This window comes from Chroicocephalus ridibundus, chromosome 2 (genome assembly GCF_963924245.1).
Source record: "Chroicocephalus ridibundus chromosome 2, bChrRid1.1, whole genome shotgun sequence".
In the NCBI taxonomy this organism is placed as follows: domain Eukaryota; kingdom Metazoa; phylum Chordata; class Aves; order Charadriiformes; family Laridae; genus Chroicocephalus; species Chroicocephalus ridibundus.
In genome coordinates, this window is record NC_086285.1 from 18,159,215 (window position 1) to 18,183,146 (window position 23,932).

The 23,932-nt window shown below is 38.6% G+C and overlaps 2 protein-coding genes across 2 annotated transcripts in view; one reads left to right on the forward strand and one right to left on the reverse strand.

Annotated features, from left to right (window-relative positions):
- Positions 1-3,417: 3,417 nt before the first annotated feature.
- LOC134511112 (collagen alpha-1(I) chain-like) lies at positions 3,418-17,102 on the reverse strand. The gene is made up of 2 exons (XM_063324583.1): positions 16,491-17,102; positions 3,418-4,822 (listed from the first exon to the last, which is right to left on the reverse strand). The coding sequence occupies exon 1, from the start codon at positions 17,095-17,097 to the stop codon at positions 16,492-16,494; it is 606 nt and encodes a 201-aa protein (XP_063180653.1). The 5' UTR covers positions 17,098-17,102; the 3' UTR covers positions 3,418-4,822; position 16,491.
- Positions 16,782-23,932, forward strand: part of ODAD2 (outer dynein arm docking complex subunit 2) — an 88,316-nt gene continuing 81,165 nt past the window's right edge. Inside the window, exons 1-7 of the mRNA XM_063324584.1 lie at positions 16,782-16,820; positions 17,495-17,746; positions 18,883-19,040; positions 20,405-20,600; positions 21,173-21,279; positions 21,735-21,871; positions 22,881-22,997. Of these exons, the coding sequence (XP_063180654.1) occupies positions 17,523-17,746; positions 18,883-19,040; positions 20,405-20,600; positions 21,173-21,279; positions 21,735-21,871; positions 22,881-22,997 (939 nt within the window). The 5' untranslated portion in view covers positions 16,782-16,820; positions 17,495-17,522. The remainder of the gene's footprint in view (positions 16,821-17,494; positions 17,747-18,882; positions 19,041-20,404; positions 20,601-21,172; positions 21,280-21,734; positions 21,872-22,880; positions 22,998-23,932) is intronic.

Sequence of the window (23,932 nt, forward strand, 5' to 3'; positions counted from 1 at the left end):
GACAAAATCTAAGTGGAAAACACGAGCGACCAGGTTCTCTAAATCCGAGCAAGCGTTGCAGGGAGGCAGCGCTACTACTCTGCTCCCCGCACAGCTCCTTATAGCAGTGGTTACTTGGCTTGGCCTCACTAGCGTCATGTAAAATCCTTATGGATCCTCATGGTTCCAGTGTTCAGGATTGATGACTCTTCCTTCTCTTTTAGCATCTTGTGAATAACTTAGAATTTTTTCATGCTAATGCAACTCCCTCTCTTCCTGGTAAATTGCCTCATTTTGTGCTATTGGAAAGTGCTTAGTCTGGATTGCTTTACTATTAGTACCTAACGGCTGCTGCTGCTTTCTGTATTATGCGTACGGGAGAAGTATGAAATATCAGCAGATAGCTGACACCACTTCAACCCCTACACGAGCGATAGTAGGAACTCTTCCTCTAGTTAGCCTCAAGTGACTTCCACCCATGCCACTTTGGAACACGGGATTGTTCATGCAGTTAAACAGGGTGGCACAGACGAGACGGCAGTGGATAGAAATGCGGTGCTAGTAAAGTTAGTCGAAAGTTTTGATTTTAACAGTATCGGGGGTTTACCTCTTGTCTTTGTGTGCCTGGGAAATCAGGAATGCCTTTGCTCAGAAGACCTTGTAATCTCATGCCAGGTCTTGCTGACTTTTACTGTCGAGCTTTAGTGCCTCATTTCATGGGTGGTCCCTTTGACTTCAGTAACGCTCCTGACAATGGGGTTGGCAGCTCTTACCCTGGAACCAAGTTGATGACTTCTGTGGGCTCAGGGTCTGGCTTTGAGATAAGATGCGATCAGTGAAGATGATAAATATTTCGGTGAGTGATCAAACATGTAAGAGCTGTCTGGTTATTATCTTTGGATTAATATCTGAGATTAGTATCTGGGAATGAATTTCAGTGCAAACGCATCTAAGTCCTGTCAAGCACATGATAGTAAATACGTATTGCTGATAAATCTACTGACTCCTTGTCTAAATTATTTAATGCAAATTGTAGGATTGCGTTAGACTGGCATGCCCTTTGCTGCTTAGCTGCTCATCCAGGGTTTCAGATCTTTTACACCTACAATGTGGCCCTGATAAATCTTCTCACACACTTTTAAGTAATTTCCCAAGTGCTCTCAAGATGGAGGCAGCAATTCATCTCTGTCACTTTAAGCAATTATTACTGAAATCTCCAAAACAGTGTTTGAGAATAATTAACCTTAATTAACCTTAAGCCTTAAAAGATTTTCTAGTGTTGATCGGCACGCCTGTAAGCTGCCAGTCATGCATTTTTAAACTCGGAGCTGTCAAGCGTCAGCAAACCCATATAAAGCGTGCTCTGTCTGCTTGGCTGATCGCAGCTCCAGCAAAGGCACAGCACGATGTATTTCAACTTGTAAACTGCCTATCTTGTTTTTTCGTTATTATATTTCTGTGTAATACTTTCCAAACTGTATTTTATTGTATTCCACAGTTAAAAAGCCACCTGGATATCCCCTTCTACTCTTTTTTTTTTTTTTAAAACTATCTCTAAGCCTTTTTGCATGTTTTTGTAATGTGTAAGACAGACTCAGACGACAGAGGTTTCAGAAGACTTGTGCAGCTGGTAGCTTTTTGATGATTTCATTTCACAATTCTTTCGGAATAAATGTGGGTACTAACGAGAACAATGAGTAAAATGTCAGTTGTACTAAATATAAGTGATCTGTTTCAGAAAAATATTAACACTTTTGTCAGTTCAATTACACCTGTGCATCATTCTCCTATAGTGGAGTAAAAAAATAGAGTCTAACAGATGTAAGGTAAGTACACAAATAGGGTGAACCAAGGAAATATCATAAATTCTTTATAGTAGAACATTTTGTGAATGTTTTCAAGACTAGCAGATGAGAATATGTGCAGGTGTTCTTTGAACCCTGCGAGGTGATTAAAGTGACCAGTAAAAAGCCTAAGTGACAGTACATGAAGATACCTGCATGGGACTGGGATTTACACAAAAGGAAGAGCGGGTTCACGGGACTGGCAAGACGGCTGTGCATGGGAAATGGGGGAAATGAATACTTACAACTTTCTCCAAGTGACAGAACTGGTTGTGGAGAATCTCTGTAAATATCTTCTTTTACAGGAAGTAAAATTTTATTTATTCACCTGAAGTAAAACCCTCATTGCTCTGCCGAAAGAAAAATGAGAGCCATGATGAGTTGAAAGAGTATAGCCAGTTATGAGCAGCATCTAGGGTCTTCATGAAACAGTGAAATACTGACTGCTAGAAGAGGGTAATCAGTTTTATGCATTTTTAAATTAATACGAAATGCTACTCTCCCACTTTTGCTGTACAGCCTGGGTTTTAGAATGTCAAGAAAGTATTTGACATTTACAAGAGACTGCAGGCACTAATACAAATCATTTTTATCCATTTTAACCACCGCACTGAGTGAATTGTTGGCTCTGTGCAATTAGTCTCCGTACTTCTTGACAATATAGCCACAGATTACCATGAATTCTATTAATAATGCAAGGTGGAAGCTCTGTTCTCCAAGTCTGTTATTTTACTTCTAGAAAAAAATCTAATTTCTTATAAACCTAATACAAATAGGCCAGCTGACAAGTATCCCAAAAGAGCAGAATACGCTCAGAACAGTGAGATTTGAACTGACGTATTTTTGGCAAAAAAAAAAGTTATACAAGCTGTATTTGTTTGAAAGTTTAAAAATAGGAGCCTTTGTCATATATGGCAGGAGAGGGTAGGTTGAGTCATGATTGATGTCACTTGAAAGAACACTTTAAGCTTAGAAAATGACATCAGAATCATCAGAATTTAGTGAGATTTAGAGCGGTTCCTGAAGCCAGGGTGCTGGGGATTCTGGAAGATACTTTGTGGATGATACACAGCGTGCTGCCAGACATCATCTGAGTGGGAGCCAGGAGCTACGGTACTTTGAGATTACATTTATAAATGATGGGTATCATTTGTTTTAATAACATTCATTTTTAGTTAAATGCATGTTTCGAACTGTTTTCAGTTTTTTAACTTTGGCGCAAGCCCCGTTTCAGGCTGGAAGAGCAGCCTGTCGCTGCCTGACCTCTCCCCTCGCTCACTTACATGACAAGTTTCCAAGACCAGTCAGGAGCGCTTTCCTTATTACCACGAGTCTGCAAATACAGCGGGGTGTCTTTCCATTTACTCTTCTCTGGTTTTAGTGCTCAATTCCTGCCGACTTTACTACTGAGTGTTTATAAGTTAGACTGTAACAATGCATACGTATGTTAGACGTATTTCTTTTAGCTCCCAGGCTAAAACTAAACTTCGTCTGTCTGCTACTGCTGGTGTTAAAATGGAAGTAACAAAACAGAAAAGGCGTTTGGATTTCGCTTTATTAAAGATAACCAATAAATCCTGCGGAGCTGGCTGTGGTCTAGGTCACGGAGAGGCTGTGCAGAGCTTTTGCTGTGCGAAGTATCGAACCTCTTTGGAATAGTTTCTTACATTTCTCCTTTTATTTTCCACATATAGCAATTCTTTGCTCCGTAAAGTAATCTTAGCATGAAAATGAATCTATTTAATGTAAGTGCACAATGCTACTTTTGATTCGGTTAGATCTGTTTTGCTTTTAAATAGCTTTTAAGTGTAAAGAGAAAGTAAACTGCAAATCACATTTCTAAGAGGCAGATTTGTACTTATTGCAGTTAGCAGTAGCATCTTTTGTTCCTAAAAATTATAGATATTAGTGAAAAAAGGAGTTGTACAGTTGCTCGGCTACATGCCTTTGACAATACTTCATGCATAATCAGTTTTCATACTAAAATGAGTTCATTCCAGGAAAAGAAAAAGTTCATCACGCAAGCAACTCCGTGAGTAAAGCATGCTTGTTAGTTCATAACTGCTGTTATCTGCATTTAGATTTGCACATTGCGCTCATTCCTGTTCTGTTTGAAGAGCTAAGCGGTGGATGAATTATTCTCAGTATTCCTGATTTTTACTTCAAGCCAATAAACACCTGTGTGCGACTGGCCTGCCAGAGCTGTTCCATGAAACATCTGGGCATGCTCCAGCCCTGGGGCTACTGGCGTTCAAAACGGTCTTCCCTTATCCTGCCGCTCATTGCTGCTGCAATCTGGGACCTGATTAAGCCCAGGAATTGGATCAGGAATCCTGACTATCCCGAGCACCCAAGTTCTTGGTGGTAGAAGAGGCAGACAAAGGGACAAGGACTCTGGTGGACTATGTGAGTGGTGAGGGTGAGGGAACTGTGTGTGATTCCTTTGAGAGCACAGAGAGTTTTCCGTGGGTCTTCTGTGTTATGTAGCACATAGAAAAGACCTGCGCTGGAGGATGAATCATTGTGTAGTAAAAGCGATCGTGCTCTGTGGAATCTGTACTTTCTTTGTTGCAGCCGTTGGAAGTACGTAGTGAATGAAGCAGACAATTGTAGAGAACATGTTTTCATGATTAAGGCATGAGTGCAGCCCTGGGGAACTGAATTGTATCCCTGCCTTTGCCACAGATTTCCTGTGTGATACTAGTCACTTTGCACATGTGGTTGTTAATTGTGTTTTTCTTGGTGTTTGGTACGGTGGAGTGTAATTTGTAGAAGTGCTGAGCACTTGCAACTGCAAGCTGTAGGCAGCGGGAGCTGTGCTGTGACTGTAAGCACTGCTGCGTAATGAATACTGAGAAATCAGGCACCATGCATCTCAATGAGGCAGTCAAGAAAAGCGGAGGCAGGGATTTCAAAGATAAATCTTCGTGCGTTCAATTTACATGGCTGGAGAACAGCTTGAAGGGGCTTGTCCTTCTTAAACTTGTCCTTCCTTGTACCTAAAATAAGAACAGCAAATTTCAAGCTAAATACAAATGTAAGATTTGTGAACAGTTGCTGAGTTTAAGATACTTCTGCTAATCTGAGAATTAGTAAAGTTCAGCCCTTGTCTATCCTTCATCTGTCTTGGTTTTTTTATCTTTTTAAATGGAGATATTATTGTATCACTGACCAGTCAGTCACTAAAGAACTCACTAATAAAGCAATACTGTTGAGTACACGTGTGTTTTCACTGACTATATGCAAAGTAATTGTTAGGGATACAGTAGCCTCTGTGTATTTTCCCAGTCTTAACATTGTACAGCAAAAAGATAACACTTTAAAAATACTACACTGTTCTGTTGGTAAAAGTAGAAAAAGACACATAAGACACTTTATGGGAAGATGCTTCTTGAAGTGAAGAGGTACTTTTCTGCTTACTCTCAAAATAAAACATGATGGTTTATGTAATGTGGTGTACCTTGTAAATCACAAATTACATGAAAAAATGCATAGCATATAAATACACAGCTATCCTTATATCAAGATGGGCAAAGCAAAAAATACCTAGCTTGCATACGAGAACAGGAAAGCAGATAACTTCACAGATTTCTGTCATATAAATAGCTTTGTCAGCTTAAATATACTTTGTTGCTCCTTGATGCTGTGATCCAATGCCAAGGAGAATTAAGATTTTTGTTTTAAAAGTGCCTTTTTTTTAGCATGTTTACCTTATTTTATTAGAAAACTCTTCCATTCTCCTATTAATTAATAACAGCTTTATAAAACATTACATTTGGAAGTGTCTGTTTTATGTAACTAGAGGAGGTATGCTCAGTTCCACCAGAGGTGTTAATTACATAGGTGACTAGAAAATTACAGGATTTTTTTTACTTTAGTACTCGCAAACACACACTAAAATGGAAAACCAATTATTTTCTAAATTTTGTTTATTTGAGATGTAGCCTATATTTTTGTTGGAACACTGAGCCATACACACAGGATGCACACAAGGCACCAAAAGCGGAATTCAGGCAATCCAAATCCACAAAAGCGATTCAGAAAACCTCTGCTTTACTGACTGTAAAATCTGAATTCACTTGGCTCCGTTGTTTTGGTTCTGTCAGTCTCCTAAGCGCTAAAGCTTAGGTTTCTGTGACTACACCGAACTCCGAACTTCTAGCTGCAGCTTCTTTTAACCCCATTAAAAGACAAGTCTGCACTCGGTTCCCTGAGGGGTTCACTTCAGTCCAGGTGCCCTGAGCACACACTGCTTACTGACACCACTGGCTGTTTTCAGGAAGGATCTTACTCATGTTCTGGGCTCATGGCTACTTGGTGATTGCCCGTGAACTTGTGGGGTTGTCTAGTAAAGTGGTAAGTTAACGGAGGACTCCGGTTCCTGCGTGCTTCAGAGTCACTGCCTTACTGTTTTAAGCTTCAGCCTGTTTTATAGAAGGGAAGCCAGGGACTGTGGCTCCATAAGGTGCCCTGGGAAAGTGCCTTAGAGCCCTGCACCCACACAGGCACCCCCAGGCTACCGAGAGCAGTGGAGGGGTTTGGAAACACCCCTGTGCTCAGCATTCCTGTTTGGCAGGGTGAAGAGCCAAGCACAGCTCGTCTGTATGTGCATTGAGGTGTGCTCACATAATCAGCAAGCAGAAAAATGTTTTGAGATTCATTTGAATATGGTCTGCTCTCTGTTTCACTTCCAGCATAGGTAATTATCACCAAAAGTGGAGAGGAAAAAAAATCACCAGGCCATCCTTTACTGTTACCAGTATGACAGACACGTTTTTAATTACTGTATTCTGCTTCTATATAGAATAAAATGAAGCTGAATTTAATTGTAAAACCTCAATACAGTGAGATTGCAGACAATTTCCCCCCCTGAAGATTCTACTCAATCCTTCACGATTTGGAGCATTTAATTCCAGTTTTGCTTACTTTAAACTGAATGGAATTTTTGTACCAAATTAGGACAGCTAAGTCCTTCCACGCAGAAAACTACTGAGCTCACTGGATATTTTTCTGTCATGGTGCCAAACCATAGAGCAATCATGCTGAGGATATGGATGGAAGAAAGGTTACTCTGCACAGTAATTCCACATAGGAATCACTATTGATTACAGAGAGGATACTTTATGGGTAGTGGTAAATTATGAGGTTTCTCTTGTAAGTGAGAACATTGATTTACATGAGTAATGCAAAGGCTCACACGTAAGCTGAACTCAAACTTTAACTGTCAGCCGTAACACATCTATTTATACCACAGATCTGTGCTTAGCCACTTATATTTAATTATAATCAGTTGCGGTGCCTCCATTTTCTGTGTTTACTCAGAGAATCACATTTCTGAGGTCAAATACAATGACAGTTATTCTGTAGTTATTTGAAGACATGGTTAGTTGTACATTCTGCATGTATCTGAGGACAGAATTTCTGGAGAAGAAAGGATGGGTACAATTCGTCAGTCTTTCCTTGCATAAATAAAATTTCACACACATCAATTTTAGTCAGGGCGTTTCTGTGCTGCACAACACAGTGCTGTGGAGAGATAGCCAAAGCAGCTCAAAAGGAGCCAGCTTGGGTAACTGGAAGAGTTTAACCACATTGCTTAATGCTGTACACTGTCTAATTTACCCTGGTTTTTAGCAAAGTAAATTAGCTTTGGCAAAGCATTGCACAAATAGGCTAGTCTGCTTCCAATCCATGAGCCAGCTTTGGCACCAATTTCTACATCATACTTATCATGCAGTATAGCATATCTAGCAGGAGATGCAAAGGACTGCTTGCATAAAAATTTGCAGATTTGGATCCTCTAATTTTATTCTGCACTTAGTCATTTTAATGGTACAAAACTTCTATTAACTCTTAAATGTCACTGTTTCAAATTTAGTGGTGCTACTGAACCAAAATATTAAAAGACTAAAATACCATTATAAATGAATCACTAAAACACATCATTTTGGGTTTACCATGCTTATATATGCTTGTATTTACTTGACAGCAGTAGCAAACTGCTAACTGGTAGTAGATTTCTCCAGAATCTTAGGCCCAATTGCTTCTGACCCTGCTACACAAAGACCATCCTTATTTTCAGTGTGAAAGGTTTTACCAAAATTAAAATAAATCACAAATCTTTTACATTGACATCTCATCAGAAAAATGTCATCAATATAACTAAACTATGTTTTAGAATGTCACGAGTACTAAATTTTTTTAAAAAGTCTGGTAAAATTAAGCTTAACTGTTTGCTGTCTGACAGCACTGTTGATGGACCAAATATTTCCTCCCACGAAATCAATGACAGAAATCTATTGATGACAACGGGAGCTGATACAAAAGTCTTGACAGGTATGACCTACCAGTAGGGACAGAATCTCCTTCCATCTCTGAGAAATTATTTTAGACTATCCAGTATGACAGTCTTTTGGCATCATAATCAGTAACCTTTTCAATAGCAAAGCAATAGATGCTAACTTGATATTCCAGGAAAAATTACGTTCAAACTATTCAGTGTTATTTTTCCCAAATCCAAACAGAGCACATGTGCATGCATTTTGAAAAAGTGGCCTACTTCATCCCCAAAATTTTACATCGAGGGTTGAAGGCTTGCTGGAAATCAACAGCTCTTGTAATAAACTGAAATATTAATTTATGCATAAATTGGATGCAAAAAGAATAGAGGATTTTTAAAAATAGATAGTTTTTATCTCTTCCTCTACTTGAGCTAAAAAATAAATGAAGATATAACAGCTAGATGCAACTTTCTACAATAAAATAACTAACTACCAAAATGTGGGAGAGCTTCAGATCCTCCAGAACAACCTTAATGATTATAAATGTCAACTAAAATGCTTGATTTTATACAGTTATTACCAGAAGATGAAATGGAAAAAATGAGAGGAAAAATGTACCCATATGGAGGACTCTAATATCCATGGCATAGATCTTGAGAATAATACCAGAAAATTGGCTGAATTAACTGTATCAGAATGTACACTATGCAAGAAGACATGTATATGTAACACGCAGTTCAGCTTCTCTCAATAAAAATAATACTGATAAAAAGGCAACTCTCCTCCCTAATTTGAAGTTCTACTGTAAATGTATTTGGAATTGAGCTATAATCCCTATTCTCAGCCACACAGGACTTCTTTTTCATCCAAGTTGAGTGAAGATGTCAGTATCATGAAATATATTTTACGGACTTGAGAGATAATTGCTTTTTTTATTTTGTTGTGTTTAATAGCTCACACAGTACAATCACTATGAAACTGAAATTTAGAGAAATAAATTATTTTTCTACCAGGCACTGGATTAGTGCTCAACCTTGCAACATCCAACTGTTGCTCCATATTAATTTTACAGCCAGTTGTTGCTCAGACCCTGTAGCGATTTGGCTTTATTCTGATCTCCACTCCTCTCACAATTTCACATTTTCCCATATAATATTACTGTACCACCATAAATGATAGAAGCAGTCTCTTCAAAACCAGTGATTGCTCCAAGGTGCTTGAATTTCTGCCTTAAAATGACCTACAAAGAAGAGAAAACGCCCTGATGTCAATCTTGGCTTTCTTTCTGATTATATAACGGGGGAAAAACGATTTGGATTTTTTTTTTGTTTTTTATGTTACTCTTCATAAAAACTGTGCAGGGAATTACCCAGAATTACTATTGGTGATTGCCGAAGTAGTGAAATGGGACTACCACAGTAATAACTGGAAGCTGAATACCTGAAAAGAAAAGGATTTTAAATGCTCTTTAACTATGTAGTGTCTTTTGCACGTTTTGTATTAGCCCCTACTGTGAGAATCCAGTCTTCAGGAAACAGCCAGACTCTCTTTCCTGATTAATATCACCAAGTTACCGTCCAAAATACTTTCCACCAATACCTCTAATTTTTCCTCTAGGAAAAGAAATCCACAAATGGAGACTACTTATGACATTCTATTTCTAATTTTAAAACATCTCCTTTTCACGCTCCCACCCCAAAACAAACAGCTCAATCCTTTCTCCCTTTTCCCCCTTGAAAAAGGAGGCTGTTTTTAGAAATCACTAGGAAAGCAAAAGGCATTTGGGCATGTCAGTATCATTCACTTGCAAAGGCTTTACGTTTGAAAGCTAAAAATGCTGTCTTCAATCACAGTACAAGACACTGTTCTGCAGTATTAGTTTTAATACCAAGTTATTTCAAATGTCTAACACCACAGGCTAAACATATAACTAACAATAGCTGTAGCTGACAATTTTTCTTCTTCTACATTTTAAAATAACTCTCCATTTTTTGTTTTACTAGCCAGAAAGTCAAAATCTCTTCTAAATTACAAAGGTGAAAAGCAGTTCTGGATACCCCTGACTTAGAGGAAGGTGCTCTAATTTGCAGCGTTACCACTTTGTCCATTCCGCTTGACATATGCTATTTTGCATAAATATTCTGTTGGTTTTATTTTGTTTTGTTTTAATTGAATCTCTACTGCTTCGGAGAAAAAAATATGACTGTTGAAGTTCCATTAATTTTTATAATATAAATTAGAATGCCTGATTTACATTGAAGCCTTAAAAGGCTTCTGTATGTTTCTGATGGTTGTACAGAAACCGTGTTAGCTTTGTAGTTATAATCCACTCATAAAACCAATTCAACCAACCACTGAGCAAGTTTTAAAAGACATTATGTAGCTTCAATGAATACTGAATTGCTATACTAATAATGTCAGAATAATTAATTAGTTCTAGAAAAAACATTTTATATAAACATCAAAGTGCATAGATATTATTTCTCCCTGGAAGAATATAAGCAAAATAAATATAAATGTTGTATGCAGGGAAGAATCGATCAGAAATATAATCAGTCATTAATCCTTTCTGTGTGTAAGGGTTTGGACCGGTACATGAACTAATTATGGTGGCTAAGGGAGTCAACACTCCTCTAGAGGAGGAGTGACTCCTTCTGTAGAAGTCAGCATTTTAAAACAATTCAGAATTAATACTTAAATTAAATATTTAAATAACTCTACTCCAGAATATCTTTCTCTGAAGCTTTTTCTTTCAGTGTTATTACGTACACATATTTTAATAGCAGAAATTTCAAGACAAAATATTACATGAAGAGGGAATCGAGGTTGAAGATGCAGAAAGATAATGTAGGAATTAAAAAGAAAAATCCTTGAATGTAATTATCCCCCACTAAAGTATAACAAACCCAGGAAAAACAACCTAAGTTTAACTGAAAAGATATCCCACCATGTTAAAGCCCCTGATAACCTGACCTATATCTTGTTCTGATGCCACAAAGAAACCATATGAATGAATTTACTGCGTCTTTCAAAATCACAGTCTTCTAGCCTGGTACTCCAAATATTATTATGGCATAACAGTTATCTGGTTATTACACCATACTGATTATTTCTTCCAAGTTATACTCAGAAAGATTCAAAAAACCTGGGCAGTAGTAATCAGAAATGAACAAAAGGGAATAAACAACCGTCTACAACAGAGGGAAGGACAGTATAGTAACACAGTTCATAGTCTCAATTTTTTTATTTTTTACTGATAAAAACTTATTAAATCACATTCAGTCTTGGACTGTAAACCATGATTCCCATCTGGAAGCCATTTCTTAAAAAGAACTGCAGAATCTCTGTTATTGTCATTGTTCGCAAAATAACTATCCAGATATTGCTAATCTATAACTTATTAACCAAAATATTGTCCTGCTTTATTTTCCTTGAAGATTTCTGAAGTAAATGTCTCTTTGCCAGACACCCATGCACAACATTGCATACCTCTTTGTCCCTTGTACTGAGTCCCATTTGAGAAATGGTCTTTTCTATCTTTTAATTTCTAGGGCCAAGAAAGTGTCTAATCTTTAAAAAAACCTCACTTCAGATCATTTGGCATTTTTTGAAGCACATTTACTCAGAAAATAAGAGGTAAGTAGGAGACCACAACACAGATATCAGAGACTCAGTGAAAAATGAGTAGTCATTTGCTTTCTAAGGATTAGGTTTTGAACATTGTCTTCCATAAAATCGTGCTTAAAGAAAAGACATCAACAGATTCATCGTGTCCTCCCTCATTCATCTCCCTCTTTTTACATTCTCTTGTAGGTCACCTCTTGAGCTGAAACTGCCTTTCCACGAAACACTCCTCCCTAATTAAAAAAAAACAAAACAACCACAAACTAACAACGGATTACAAGAATTCAAGATGCATAACAACACTAGGCACCTAAATATTGCATTTGTACTGATATGAAATGAGATAAATGCAGCACAACTGGATTTTTCATTTCTCTAGGTAAGCTCTTTTCACCAAAACAGTAGGACTTTTGTTTGTTTTGTGAATGCAAAAAAAAGAGAGTAAAATTTGCAACAAAAGCAAGCTAATGAACAATAAAAGGAAATTGACAAGTACTAGCTTGTTTTGTCCTGATTTTCAACTTGTCTGACAAACTGCCCATGAAGCTGATCAGCTAAACTGCTATTTAACAGAAGTAATAGCTGGTATTATTTACCTTGAATGGCTTTTTTATTTTACGTAAGCCTCTACAACTGTTTTTTACAACTTGTATTACTGTTCTACTTTAACAGTAATAATCTACACCCTATTCTACAATAATGTGAGGAAAAATATACACAAAATATTGCTCACATATTCTGGCTGCAACTTTGAGGTTGTAAAAAAAATTTCCAATTGCCCTTCTCTCCATGATAACAAATTCTTCATATTCCCCATTTCTTTGTGCCAGTTACAAATGATCTCATCTTTGACTATGCTCAGGCAAGCATTTCACCTACTGTTTTATAAAATGTCTTTTACTTTAAAAATGTAAAAATAACATAACCATAACATACTAATTTATAGAATTATCCAAACATGGTGCAAATGCCATCTCTGGGTGGACCCAGTTCCTGAGAAAGCTGCTTTTGAGAGTACATTATGACTTTATTGCGTGGAAGTTTTTACATGCTGATTTTGAGTCACCATGAGAATACTTTCATAATTCTTTAAGTGATTACTTAACCCTTTAGCTTTCAGACAAAATTTTCTAAGATATCTATTTATACACTTGTGCTGGGAGGTATTAATAGGATTGATCAATCAAATCTGGTAAAAGCAAAAGATGGTATTAAATACCATTCGGTCTGGCTAAGTGAGAGAGTTCCTAAGTGCTTATTTTTTAGTGATAGCTCATGTAAGATGACATGACTTCTTGTCATCCAGCACGACAAGACTGAACACAAGCAACGGAATCACCCAGAGCTTAACCACCAACGCAATAACTGCAGTAATGCCTTGCTACAGCCAATACGTGCCTGAAAACATGCAAAGGACTTCCGAGCACAGAGACTATGAGCAGACAGCAGGAAGAGAAATAGTTCGTATCACATAGGGAAACAAGTGAAGAGTTTTGGCACTGAAGAATGCAGTTTCCAGAACCCAGCGAGGTGTAGGGCAGGCACAGCAGAGCGTGAACAGGCACCATCTAGAAGTCCATGCACTCACAAACTCTGTGGGTTAGGCTCCCTAACCTTCTCATTTGACTTGAAGGTCAGGGAAAAAATTCATGAGCAGCAAAAGCAATGAGATCTGATTTCTTACAGAATTACGTGCCTTGTCCCTTAATTGTCTGCTGTCTACCTTCTCTATAAAACACCCACTGGGCAAGGCTGAGGTTACTCATGTTTTTATCATCCATCACGGTATGAACAAAACACTTGGCTGTCTGGTTGCCACAGATCATCATCTGCAGTTCATATGCCTGCCTTTAACTCAGCAAGGGCGTTAATTGTGCTTTCCCCTCTATTCAACTACCTCAGGTTTTAGAAAACTTGTAAGAGCTTAATTATTTCCAAAATCACAATCCTCTGTGAAATGTGGTTCAAATTTGCTGTCAGGTTCAAAAATTACTTTGTAAGGATGGGGACCAAAAGATAGAGACCGTGTACTATAAATATTTTTTTTTCTTTAGAAATGGAATTTTATTTTATAATGGCAAACTGCAATAGTATATGGTTAAATCCTGCAGAAAGCTACAAACTCAACGGCTGAAAATAAAAGTAATGGATTAAAAATTGGGGGTGTATTATTCAACTGCAAAGTGACAACGATCCCTAATATGATCTGAAAAACAAATGTAATCCTAGAATGTAGTAGATGAGGAACTTCCAAAAGAGATGAAGACTAGTAATGCCATTGTAAAGGGTCTTGGTGAAATGTCTTTGGAATTAGTGTCAAATCTATTTAAGAAAAAGGAGCTCAGGCTGGAACACAGGCAAATAAGGGATACTAAGGTGGTAAGAGAAATGAAGAACTTGCAGGCTGAGACTAGAGGAATTAAACTTGTTTAGCCTAGCAAAGTGAAGTCTAAGAGAAAATATTCTAATTCAGAAACTGGGTGTAAAATCTAAGGAGGAAAAGTAGCCGTGGAAAATAAGGCAAAGGACCAGTGTTGGTGCAAGAACAAACAGACACAAACTAGTCATACAAACTGAGGTTAGAAATTAAACCAGATGGTTTCTAGTCTTCAGAAGAGTTAGAGCAGTCGTCCTATGAGTACAGCTGAGCTACAAACTCAGTAGTTGCCCACCCTAAAGGAGAAAGGGCAAAGGCACCTCCAACCTCTAGACCGTCCACAGCCCTTCAGCTTCTAATGCCGGATCCCAGCAGCATTCCTCGCTGCTGGCTTGCAGGAACTGTTCTGCTGTTTCATTTTTTGACTTATCTGTCCCCACAAGAATTCCACCGGTAACTAAGCCTAAGCTAGTTAGCGAAGCTCCTTTTATGGAGCTTCATACTCTTTGGAGATGCATACTCTTTGAGGGCAAATCATGCCATTTATCTTCGCCACTGAAATATCTTTTCTTCTTGCTGTTCAGTGGAACAGAGTGATCTCATTTAGGAATTCTATTTCTTACTCCACCGACTTCTTGCTTAAAATACACAGTTTTGTGTGAAAACTCACTGTCTTCACTCCCCACCACCCATGGTGGAGATAGATACTTTTACTCCCTTTCATATTTTGCTGTTTGCACCTTCTGCCCATCAAATTCAACTTTCAATGGTCATTATTTCAGCAAAAAGAAGAGATTTAATCCTTTCTGGAAATGCCTTCATAGATGGTATTCCTTAAAGAAAAGAAATCGCATTAAGTCTTTACCCAGGCTTTTTACTAAAAATGCTTTCATTTTCACCTCATCAAATGATTCATTTTCTATCTCCTCAAAGTTATGCAGTGAAACAAGAAAAGCCAATGCTATTCTTAAGTCATTATTGTGCGGACTGCATGTACTTATCCGTAGTTACTGCTTGAAAATTTCAGTGAGTAAAAAGTATATGGACAATCATCTCAATGAAAAGAATGTATTAATCCCACACTGTTATTCTTTGAGATACATCCCACATACATTCCATGACCTTCCTCATCATTAGAGGTTTCTTACCCAGCTGAGCTCTGAGTTGGTAAAATAACTCTTGACTACATTAACTCTGTTGTTGGGACAGCTGGTTAGTTCTGTTGGGCTGTCCTTGAAAGGATCATTTTCGTAAGCCTTTGGAAGGACACATACACTCGAAAGCTGAATGTAACTTCCTAACCCCAGCTAGTATGTGACATGTAACCATTCCTTCCTAGGTCAAATCTAACCCCATTTTTATCATTTGATGGGTATTTTGGCGGACACAGATAATGAAACTGGGCGTGATTCATGGGTGGGAAGGGAAGTCAGGGAAAAGAGTTCTTACCTGCCCAGTGGTACAAAAGAGGAGACAGGCAGGTGGGAGTGGAGTAGCAGGCAGCTTTGTAACTTAAAAATTTATCCAGAGTGACAGCTCGTTCACATCATGGACCAAGAACATGACTGGGGAAATAATACTAACTTCCACTCTGTGTTTGGGGTAATTTATTTGCATGTTTATAGTGCTGTCTTGCCCTCATTATATAAAAGGACTTTATTCATTGGCACAGTCCATACATATTTTCTTTACTTCTTTCAAGAAATACTAATTCCATATAACATTTTCTTTAACAACAAGCATTTCAAGCATCAACTGTCACACTGCCTCAAGAACTAAAAGTGTCCAATGTTAACCTTATTAATTAAAGTTGTTTTCTTGTAATGACTGAAAGCTAGTCATTCAAGCTAAAGAGTATTCAGTGGTCTTCATTTAAACTGTGGTAGAAAGTAACTCTAATCAACTACATTCTACATTATTTAATACCACACCAAACGCATACAGCCCCTCTTACCTTCTCATGAGGAATGCCCTACCCCTTCAGCAGCAGCTTCCCTCCCTCCACAAGCCACCACCAGCCACCATGCCCACAAGAAAGTAGATTTAGATTAGATATTAGGAAGAAATTTTTCACTCTGAGGGTGGTGAGGCACTGGCACAGGTTGCCCAGGGAAGCTGTGGATGCCCCATCCCTGGAAGAGTTCAAGGCCAGGCTGGATGGGGCTTTGAGCAGCCTGGTCTAGTGGGAGGTGTCCCTGCCCATGGCAGGGGGGTTGGAACTACATGATCTTTAAGGTCCCTTCTAGCCCGAACCATTCTATGATTCTATGCCTCCCGAGTAGCACCAACAGCCTCACGCCTCACCCCTCGGTTGGCTTCCAGCCTCCTTTCCCGAGCCAGAAACATGTGTTTTCCACGGCGCAAGCCCTGTTAAGGTGCCCCTACCTCAGCACCACCGGATTTTGAGGGACGCTGTGGGCTGGGGTTGCAGGAGCAGCCATTCCTCGCACTCATCCTCCTGCTCCCCGGGGCTCCCCTCAGGGTTTCGCGCTCCCGGGGCTCCCCTCAGGGTTTCGCGCTCCGGGGCACACCTCCGCGGCTGAGGAGGCGGCAGTTCGGCAGCAATGGCCCTGCCCTGCCGCCGGGCGCCGCTTGTGTTTACCCGCTTGCCCCGGTAACGGCTGCCGCCGGGCCCCGTCCCCATAGCAACGCCGCCGGCCTCGGCCACGGCCCGAGCGGCGATGGCGGGGTCCGGCGCGGCTTTCCCGGAGCAAGGTATGGGGGCGAGCGGTGAGGGGCGTCCATCCGCCCGGCTCCTTGGGGGGCTCCACGCTGCCGCCGGGCTCCAGGATCCCTCCCGCCTCCTACAGCAGCCCCGACCCCAGGCTCTACCCGCCCCGGGCACGCCGCGGAGCGCGGGTGGGCCGGCGCCATGGCGGGCGCCGCGGACTCTCCTCAGGGACGAGGCCTCCCCGCACCCGCCTCGCCTCGGGGGCTCTCGGCCGTTCCAGGCTTCGCGAGCGGGTCTGACACCCCCTTTTTTTACCGCCATTTAAAGGAAACGTCTGGGGGTTGTCATCGTTGGGGCTTGTATGTGTCTGTCCCCTGCACATACGGTTTGTAACTGTGGCATCAACTTCACAAGGAGAACCTGAGAGCAAGCCTTTTGTTACAGCCATAAGAGACCTAACGCTGTCAGCTCCCTGAGTTTCTAACAGCAACAGGAATTAATTAATCAAGATGAAGAAAACAGTGTTTTCACCAGACTTCCCTATTTCTTTAAAAATATTTGTGAGTTCTCTTCTTCAATTCCCCCTTCCCTGCTTTGGGGAGTTAAAAGAATCTGGTCATGCCTAGATATGTTTATTTCAAATTATAGCATACGCAGTGTGTTGCATTTATAATTTGAGGGCTCAGTTTGGTCTTTCCCTGACTGTTTCTTTGCCAAGGTGTACATCTTTGATACTAGTCGAGACCATGGGAGCGGCATTGGCCAGAGCAGCTCAGTGGACTGCTGCTGGTTCTGGAACTGGCACACTCGAAATCACCCCTTTGAACGAATCTCTTTTAAATCAAATTATTAAGTTTGCGGAGGACTTCAGCACTAGACATCCTCAGGAAGCGGCGTTTGTCTTCAGAGAGCCCCTTGAGTGGAAAACGCAATTGGGCTGTTCAGTATTTGGAGAGGGTTATGACATTAAGTAAGTATGAATTGCAGTGTGTTTTGAAATGTTGAAGGTGAACTACAAAGCAAAGCTGTGTTCATTTAGCATAAGGAAAGCTGTAGTGTATTTGGGAGGCTGAAATGAGTGACTTGAAAATTTTGAGTTAAAATTTGTAGGTTTTTTGAGAGGTTGAGATTATTTTGTCTTGGTTGTGATACGGACCTGTTTAGTTAGTGATTTATACAACTTGCACTGCCTATTCCTCTGACTTTTTACTACATGCCTTTAAAGATGGTTAACTCTGAGATTTATGTTAATGTTAGGAGTGGCTCCTGTGTGGTGAGTTGACCTTGGCTGGCCACCAGGTGCCCACCAAGCCGCTCTATCACTCCCCCTTCTCAACTGGAGAGGGGGAGAAAAATACAACAGGCTCATGGGTTGAGATAAGGACAGAGAGATCACTCACATATTACTGTCATGGGCAAAACAGACGACTCATGGAAATAATTTATTGCCAATCAAAAGTCAGAATAGGATAGCAAGAAATAAAAACAAATCTTAAAACGCCTTCCCCCCACCACTATCTTCTTTCTGAGCTCAAGTTCGCTCCCAATTTTCTCTATCTCCTCCCCCTCAAGGGGCACAAGGGGAAGGGGAATGAGGGCTGCGGTCAGTTCAGTATGCGTTGTTTCTGATGCTTCTTCGTCCTCACACGCTTCCCCTGCTCCAGCGTGCGGTCCCACCCACAGGAGACAATCCTCCACGAACTTCTTCAACATGAGTCCTTCCCACAGGCTGCAGTTCTTCATGAACTGCCCCAGCATGGGTCTTTTCCATGGGTTGCAGTCCTTCATGAACAGACTGCTCCAGCCTGGGTCCCCCATGGCGTCACAAGACCTGCCAGAAGATTTGCTCTAGTGTGGGCTCCTCCATAGGGTCACAGGTCCTGCCAGGAGCCTGCTCCAGCACGGGCTCTCCATGGAGTCACAGCCTCCTTTGGGCGCATCCATCTACTGGATAAATTGGTTTACTTTGGAAGTTTTCTGAAACAGAGCTTAAAGAAATTGTATATGTTTTATCATGTGAAGCTTGAATAACATTCAAGATTCTTCTCTAAAATTTGCTGTTTATTTAAGTTCTTATTTTAAAAAAGTATAATTTAATTTTTCTAGTGAAGCAACTGTTCAGTCTGAAGCCAAAGGCAAAGATGGCCAACCATTGCTTCTCCTCACGGCATCAACTCTCAGAGTTCGCAGTTTTGACCAGCTGTCCCGTTTGCTACAAATTGCTATGGAAAAAAAGTTAAAGGAAGCACAGGCATGCCTTGAAGGTTTCCTTTCTTCTTTTTTTTCATCTTTCCTCTCTCTTAAAAAGTATGTCTTTTCCTTCAATTCATGTTTGTGAAATGTGAAGAAAGAAAGGCATGCCTTCATTTTAAGTATATGAGAAGGTGTTGATTCATGAAGGTGGCTAAAGCTGCTGATCCAGAACTTAATGAAGTTTCTATTTCTTCTTTGATTTTCACAGAAATCAATAACAGAGAAATCTGGAATAAAGTTAAAATAAAACTGTTGAATCTCCTGTACAAATTCATGTATGCTGAGTAATACCCCAGCTATTGCAACAGACAGTAGGTTTAGATTTCTGAAAAAGAATGTCTTATTGGAGGCTAATAGCAGTTTTTCCTATGTTTGTAGTTTAATCCTCTTTTAAAATGTTACATCCTTAAAAAAACAGCCAAAGAAAAACTTACATGCTTAAGACATTCTTTTTACATGGTTACAGTGAGCACTTCCAGGTCCGTCTCACAAAGGCTTTTAAAATATAGGTACAAGTACTTTTACTGTGTCTATTCAAGTCCTAGATTTTCAAGCTGACAAGAAGACCGTTGATATGCTAAACTAGATATCCTCATCTCATTGGAGGCAGAAGAGATTAGTAATGTTCTTTGGTAATATTAGCAGAAATTGCATCTGCGATACTAAAATATAAATGGTCATACTGGATCAAACTTCAGACCCATCTAATCCAGGGTCCAGTCACGGACAGCGATCAATCATGAATTATAGGGAAGAATAATATGGGCAGGGTATCATGCAGAGGCATTCACAGATGTATGAGACTTCACTTGCAGGAACAAAGCAAAATGTTTATGTAAAACCCATTGACATGTAGTTATGTCACTGTTTACCAAAAAGAACAGCTGGCATAGCTGAGGAAATAATGGGGCCATTGGGAACGCTGCTAGAAAACTTTAAAGATGTTCTTTAACATTAAATCATATTTCCAAAATGATCAATTTTCACTGAGTTAAACCCATTGATTTCCTGTTTTGGTGATCAGCCAGGCATATTTTCTGGAAAGGGGGCTGTTGATAAAGGGAAGTAGTTAATATTCATCTCTGGATTGAATGAGTTTTAATTTTTGTTGTGAAAAGCAATTTTGTTTGTTATGAAAAATTTCTTTTTATTCTTAATGTTTTCATACTTTTAAAAGTGCATTTCAAATTACAACAGAGGGATATGAAAGAATGCATCATACAGTAATATTTGATGAATAACTATGAACATTATTAAAGTTCTTATTGTAAATCAATATATCAAAATTATTCAGCAATTGAGGTAAAAAGTGTTTGTCTTGCCTAATCATTTTTAACATGGTATCACATTATGTGATTCTGTTTCCTGTTTACAGCTAACAGAGATCCTATAGTGAAAATTCTCGGCCCTGAATATGGGACTGTTGAAGGAGAAGATATGTCCATGTTGCATTTACTTGACAAAGTGAAAAAAGATGATGACCCTGAAACAGAGATGAAAATGAAAATCAATCTTCTTCTTCATCAGCTGGATTTGCAACTGCTTAATAGTTCTTTGAAACACATTTCACAGTAAGTGCTTTTCAAATGGAAGCTAAGCATGTCAGCCAGTGCATTTTTTTGTTTTATTGTTAAATCAGATTGGTTTCAACCCACAACATATGCTTTTGGTGTGACATAAAGAAATTTATTGAAATAACTTTCACTGTTCACTAAGTTATTGAAAAAACATTTTTTTCTGAAGATTTTGCTGTAGGTGTGGGTATGCAAGTGTGTGCCCGCGATTGTGGGTTTTTTATTGCATATGTTTTGCATTTTGGTAGCAAATTGAAGTCATTTGTACAAACAACTAAGTTACAGTTAAATATTTTCGAGGAAATGTTTATTTCTTCATGGAAGCATATTAAGTATTACATTGAGTCTGTTTCATAGTTACAAGGACTTCATACTAGCTATGGAAGTAAAATTTCACTAAACTAACAGATAATATTAAAAAAAACAATGGAAGATGACCCATTTCCAGATTTTTGTTGCTACTATTAAGACTCAATGTAAAAGAAAAAAATCATGTAATATTTTCTTTTCATTTCTCTGAGTACATCCTTTTGATGAATACATTTTAGACCATTTTCTATTAATTGCAGAGATGTAAGACTAAATCCAGCTGCTGTAAATAATGAAGTGAATCTTCTCAAGAATTTCTCTGGGAAAGGAGAAGATACAGTACTGGAATCACTGGAGTATACATCAGGTCTGATCTGATCGTATCTGATGTTTATATATACGCTTATTAAAGTACTTGACTTCTGTGTGGAATTTGCTAAAATAATTTCAGTAATGACTTTCAAGTGTTTATTCCTACTTTAAGGTTATGACGTAAAATAAAATGTATTTTCATATATAGAATGCTGTTCTTCTTAAGCCTTTAGTTACAGAAGTAATCTCCAATCATATGAGTATCTTCAGTGGAAGCAGAGGAAGTAACCTGACTGCCTGATCCTGAAAAGTACTAAGCAGTGTGCAGTTCTTAGTTAGATCAGGCTCCGGGTCACAGAACTTTGCATGGTTAATTCCTGAGTATGAATTCTTGAGAGTAAGGTATTGTTTTGGGAATTTTATTTGTATACATGTTATATTAATCATCAAGAAAAACTATTAAAAAATACTTTAAAACTGGATGAAAACACTAATGCTAATTGGTTACAGATTACACCTTCTCTAATGGATGCCGAGCTCCTCCCTGGAGACAAGTGCATGGAGAAATTTGTTACTTAGTCATCAAACCACATGACACTGATCCTTTGTATATCACTTGCAGCACAGCAGGAGTGTTTTTAAATGGAGTAAGTAATAATAAAGGATTCCATGGAGTAATGAATATTTTTATGTGCTAAAATAAAAAATCATCAGGTTTAGAGTAGTGGTGTTGAGGCTGTAAAACCTGCAGAGTTAGTTTATTGGTAGAGAAGGAGAAGACACAGTAATAAACGTATGCTAGTTTTCCCATATGTTTTGAGTGCTTTTTCTATAAGTTTTATACTAGGAGTGTATTTTGCTAGCAGTGTTTGTTTAGTCTTTAAATGTGCCCTAACAGTCCTTCACATTATTCCTATTTAAAGGTACTGTGAGACTAGGTGCCTCTCCAGTGCCTCATTGCACTTGATCTGAAGTTAATATTATTGTGTGCGGCTAATAAAGCTTCCTTTCGTCTTTTTATAAATGATAAACAGTTTTTTCTCCTTTCAGTGGAAGCTTTTTAGAAATTATTTATCTCTTCTCTTCTACTTTTCATTTTGGTTACCTCTTTGCTTACAGATAGGTTTTATTCAGGTATGATGGTCCCTTATGTGTGTTAAGCAGTGGCCAGAGCTCTTGCATTCATTTTGAAGGGAGGCTGATATCGGTCAGGCATAACTCCACAAATTGGTTTCCTAACAGTTAAAAATTCCAGGGAAATTTTGACTTAGCTTAGGCTAGTAAGGTCACGTTGTCTTCTGATCCTTTTAGACGTCTGCCATAGTACACTGGAAGCTCACACTTACTTGGTAGTTTGTCATAAGCCATAAATTCTTTTCAGTGGATCTTTTCAGTGGAACTACACGCAATCAACTTATAGTAATTATTTGCAGAATTCTATGTAAGATCTTGATTATCTGTTGGGATCTATGGAGATGATCCATGCATCTTTACAAAGCATTATTGAAGTTTGATGAACTCTGCTGAGCATGAGACTTTTGTACCTATTACATTACATTATGACCTCTGTGCTCTTTAGCAGTATTTTATGATTCAGATTAAATTACCTGCGTGAGGCAATACTATTAATAATTTTAGATTTATTCTTTTTTTAAGGGTCAGCTAAAGGGTAAAGATGACATTGACTATGAAAGAAAAAGTGATGTATATAAAGACATTGTCACATTTTTAAGGGAGAGATCACCTAGATTTGTAGAAAATATGGCTAAACAGGTATGTATTTACTGATACTGGTATATATTTGTAGAAGCATACATTGTACATTGGTAAGAATTACATTATAAATCTGAATGAATGTTTATGTCCTTTATCAAAGATAAATCTGTGATTAAATGAATTTAAAGACTCTGAAATGCATTTATTATTTTTCTTTGAATTTGTTTCATTTCCTACTAAATATGTTCCCTTTTGTAAATAACAAATAATACACTATGTCACGTATTGTTCTATCATACCTTATCATGAGGTTTGATCCAACATGGGAGGTCAGCTTCTAATTTTGCATAAAAAGTTCTCCTTGTCCTTTGGTGTTATTCTTTATGGAGCACTGGAAATGTTAAAGCAGGAAAATATGATATCCTTACGGAAAAGGTCAACTTTTTATGACACTATTTTTCTGTGAACAAAACCACTTAAATTTTTATCTTCATTCTTTGTAACCCAAATAGAAACAACGGCCCAACTTTTTTACAAGAACTGCCTGATTTAAATATCAGAGCTGAGAGTTAAGCATCCAGCTTACGCACTGTGTGTTGCTTTAGCCACTGTAAAATGCAAGTGTTTTGGATTTTATTTAGAGTTCTGTATTAGCTAGAATCACACAGCACCACTCCAATTCTATTTGTTTCATCATTCCTGATAAAAACTCTTTTTTCAGATTTCTAGTGTGGTTATAACAGATTAATAACGTGGTGGTAAATTTCATTACCAGCTAAAACCTGTCAAAAGTTTTATTGTGGTTATTTATATGCAACTTTAATTATTGCAAGAAGGAAATCATTAACAGGGAAATTTTCTTATCCTTTAGTTCTGATTTTCTGGGATGTAGGGCTGATATTTATGGTTTTTTGAGATACAGATATTTGACAGTTCTGAAAGAACAGAGTATTTCAAGATGTACGAAAATACAGTAGCTTATATGAACAGTA

What these genes read in the sequence shown, in the direction of transcription:
- LOC134511112 (XM_063324583.1), bottom strand. Translation starts at nt 17,097, where the DNA reads ATGGCGGTAAAAAAAGGGGGTGTCAGACCCGCTCGCGAAGCCTGGAAC.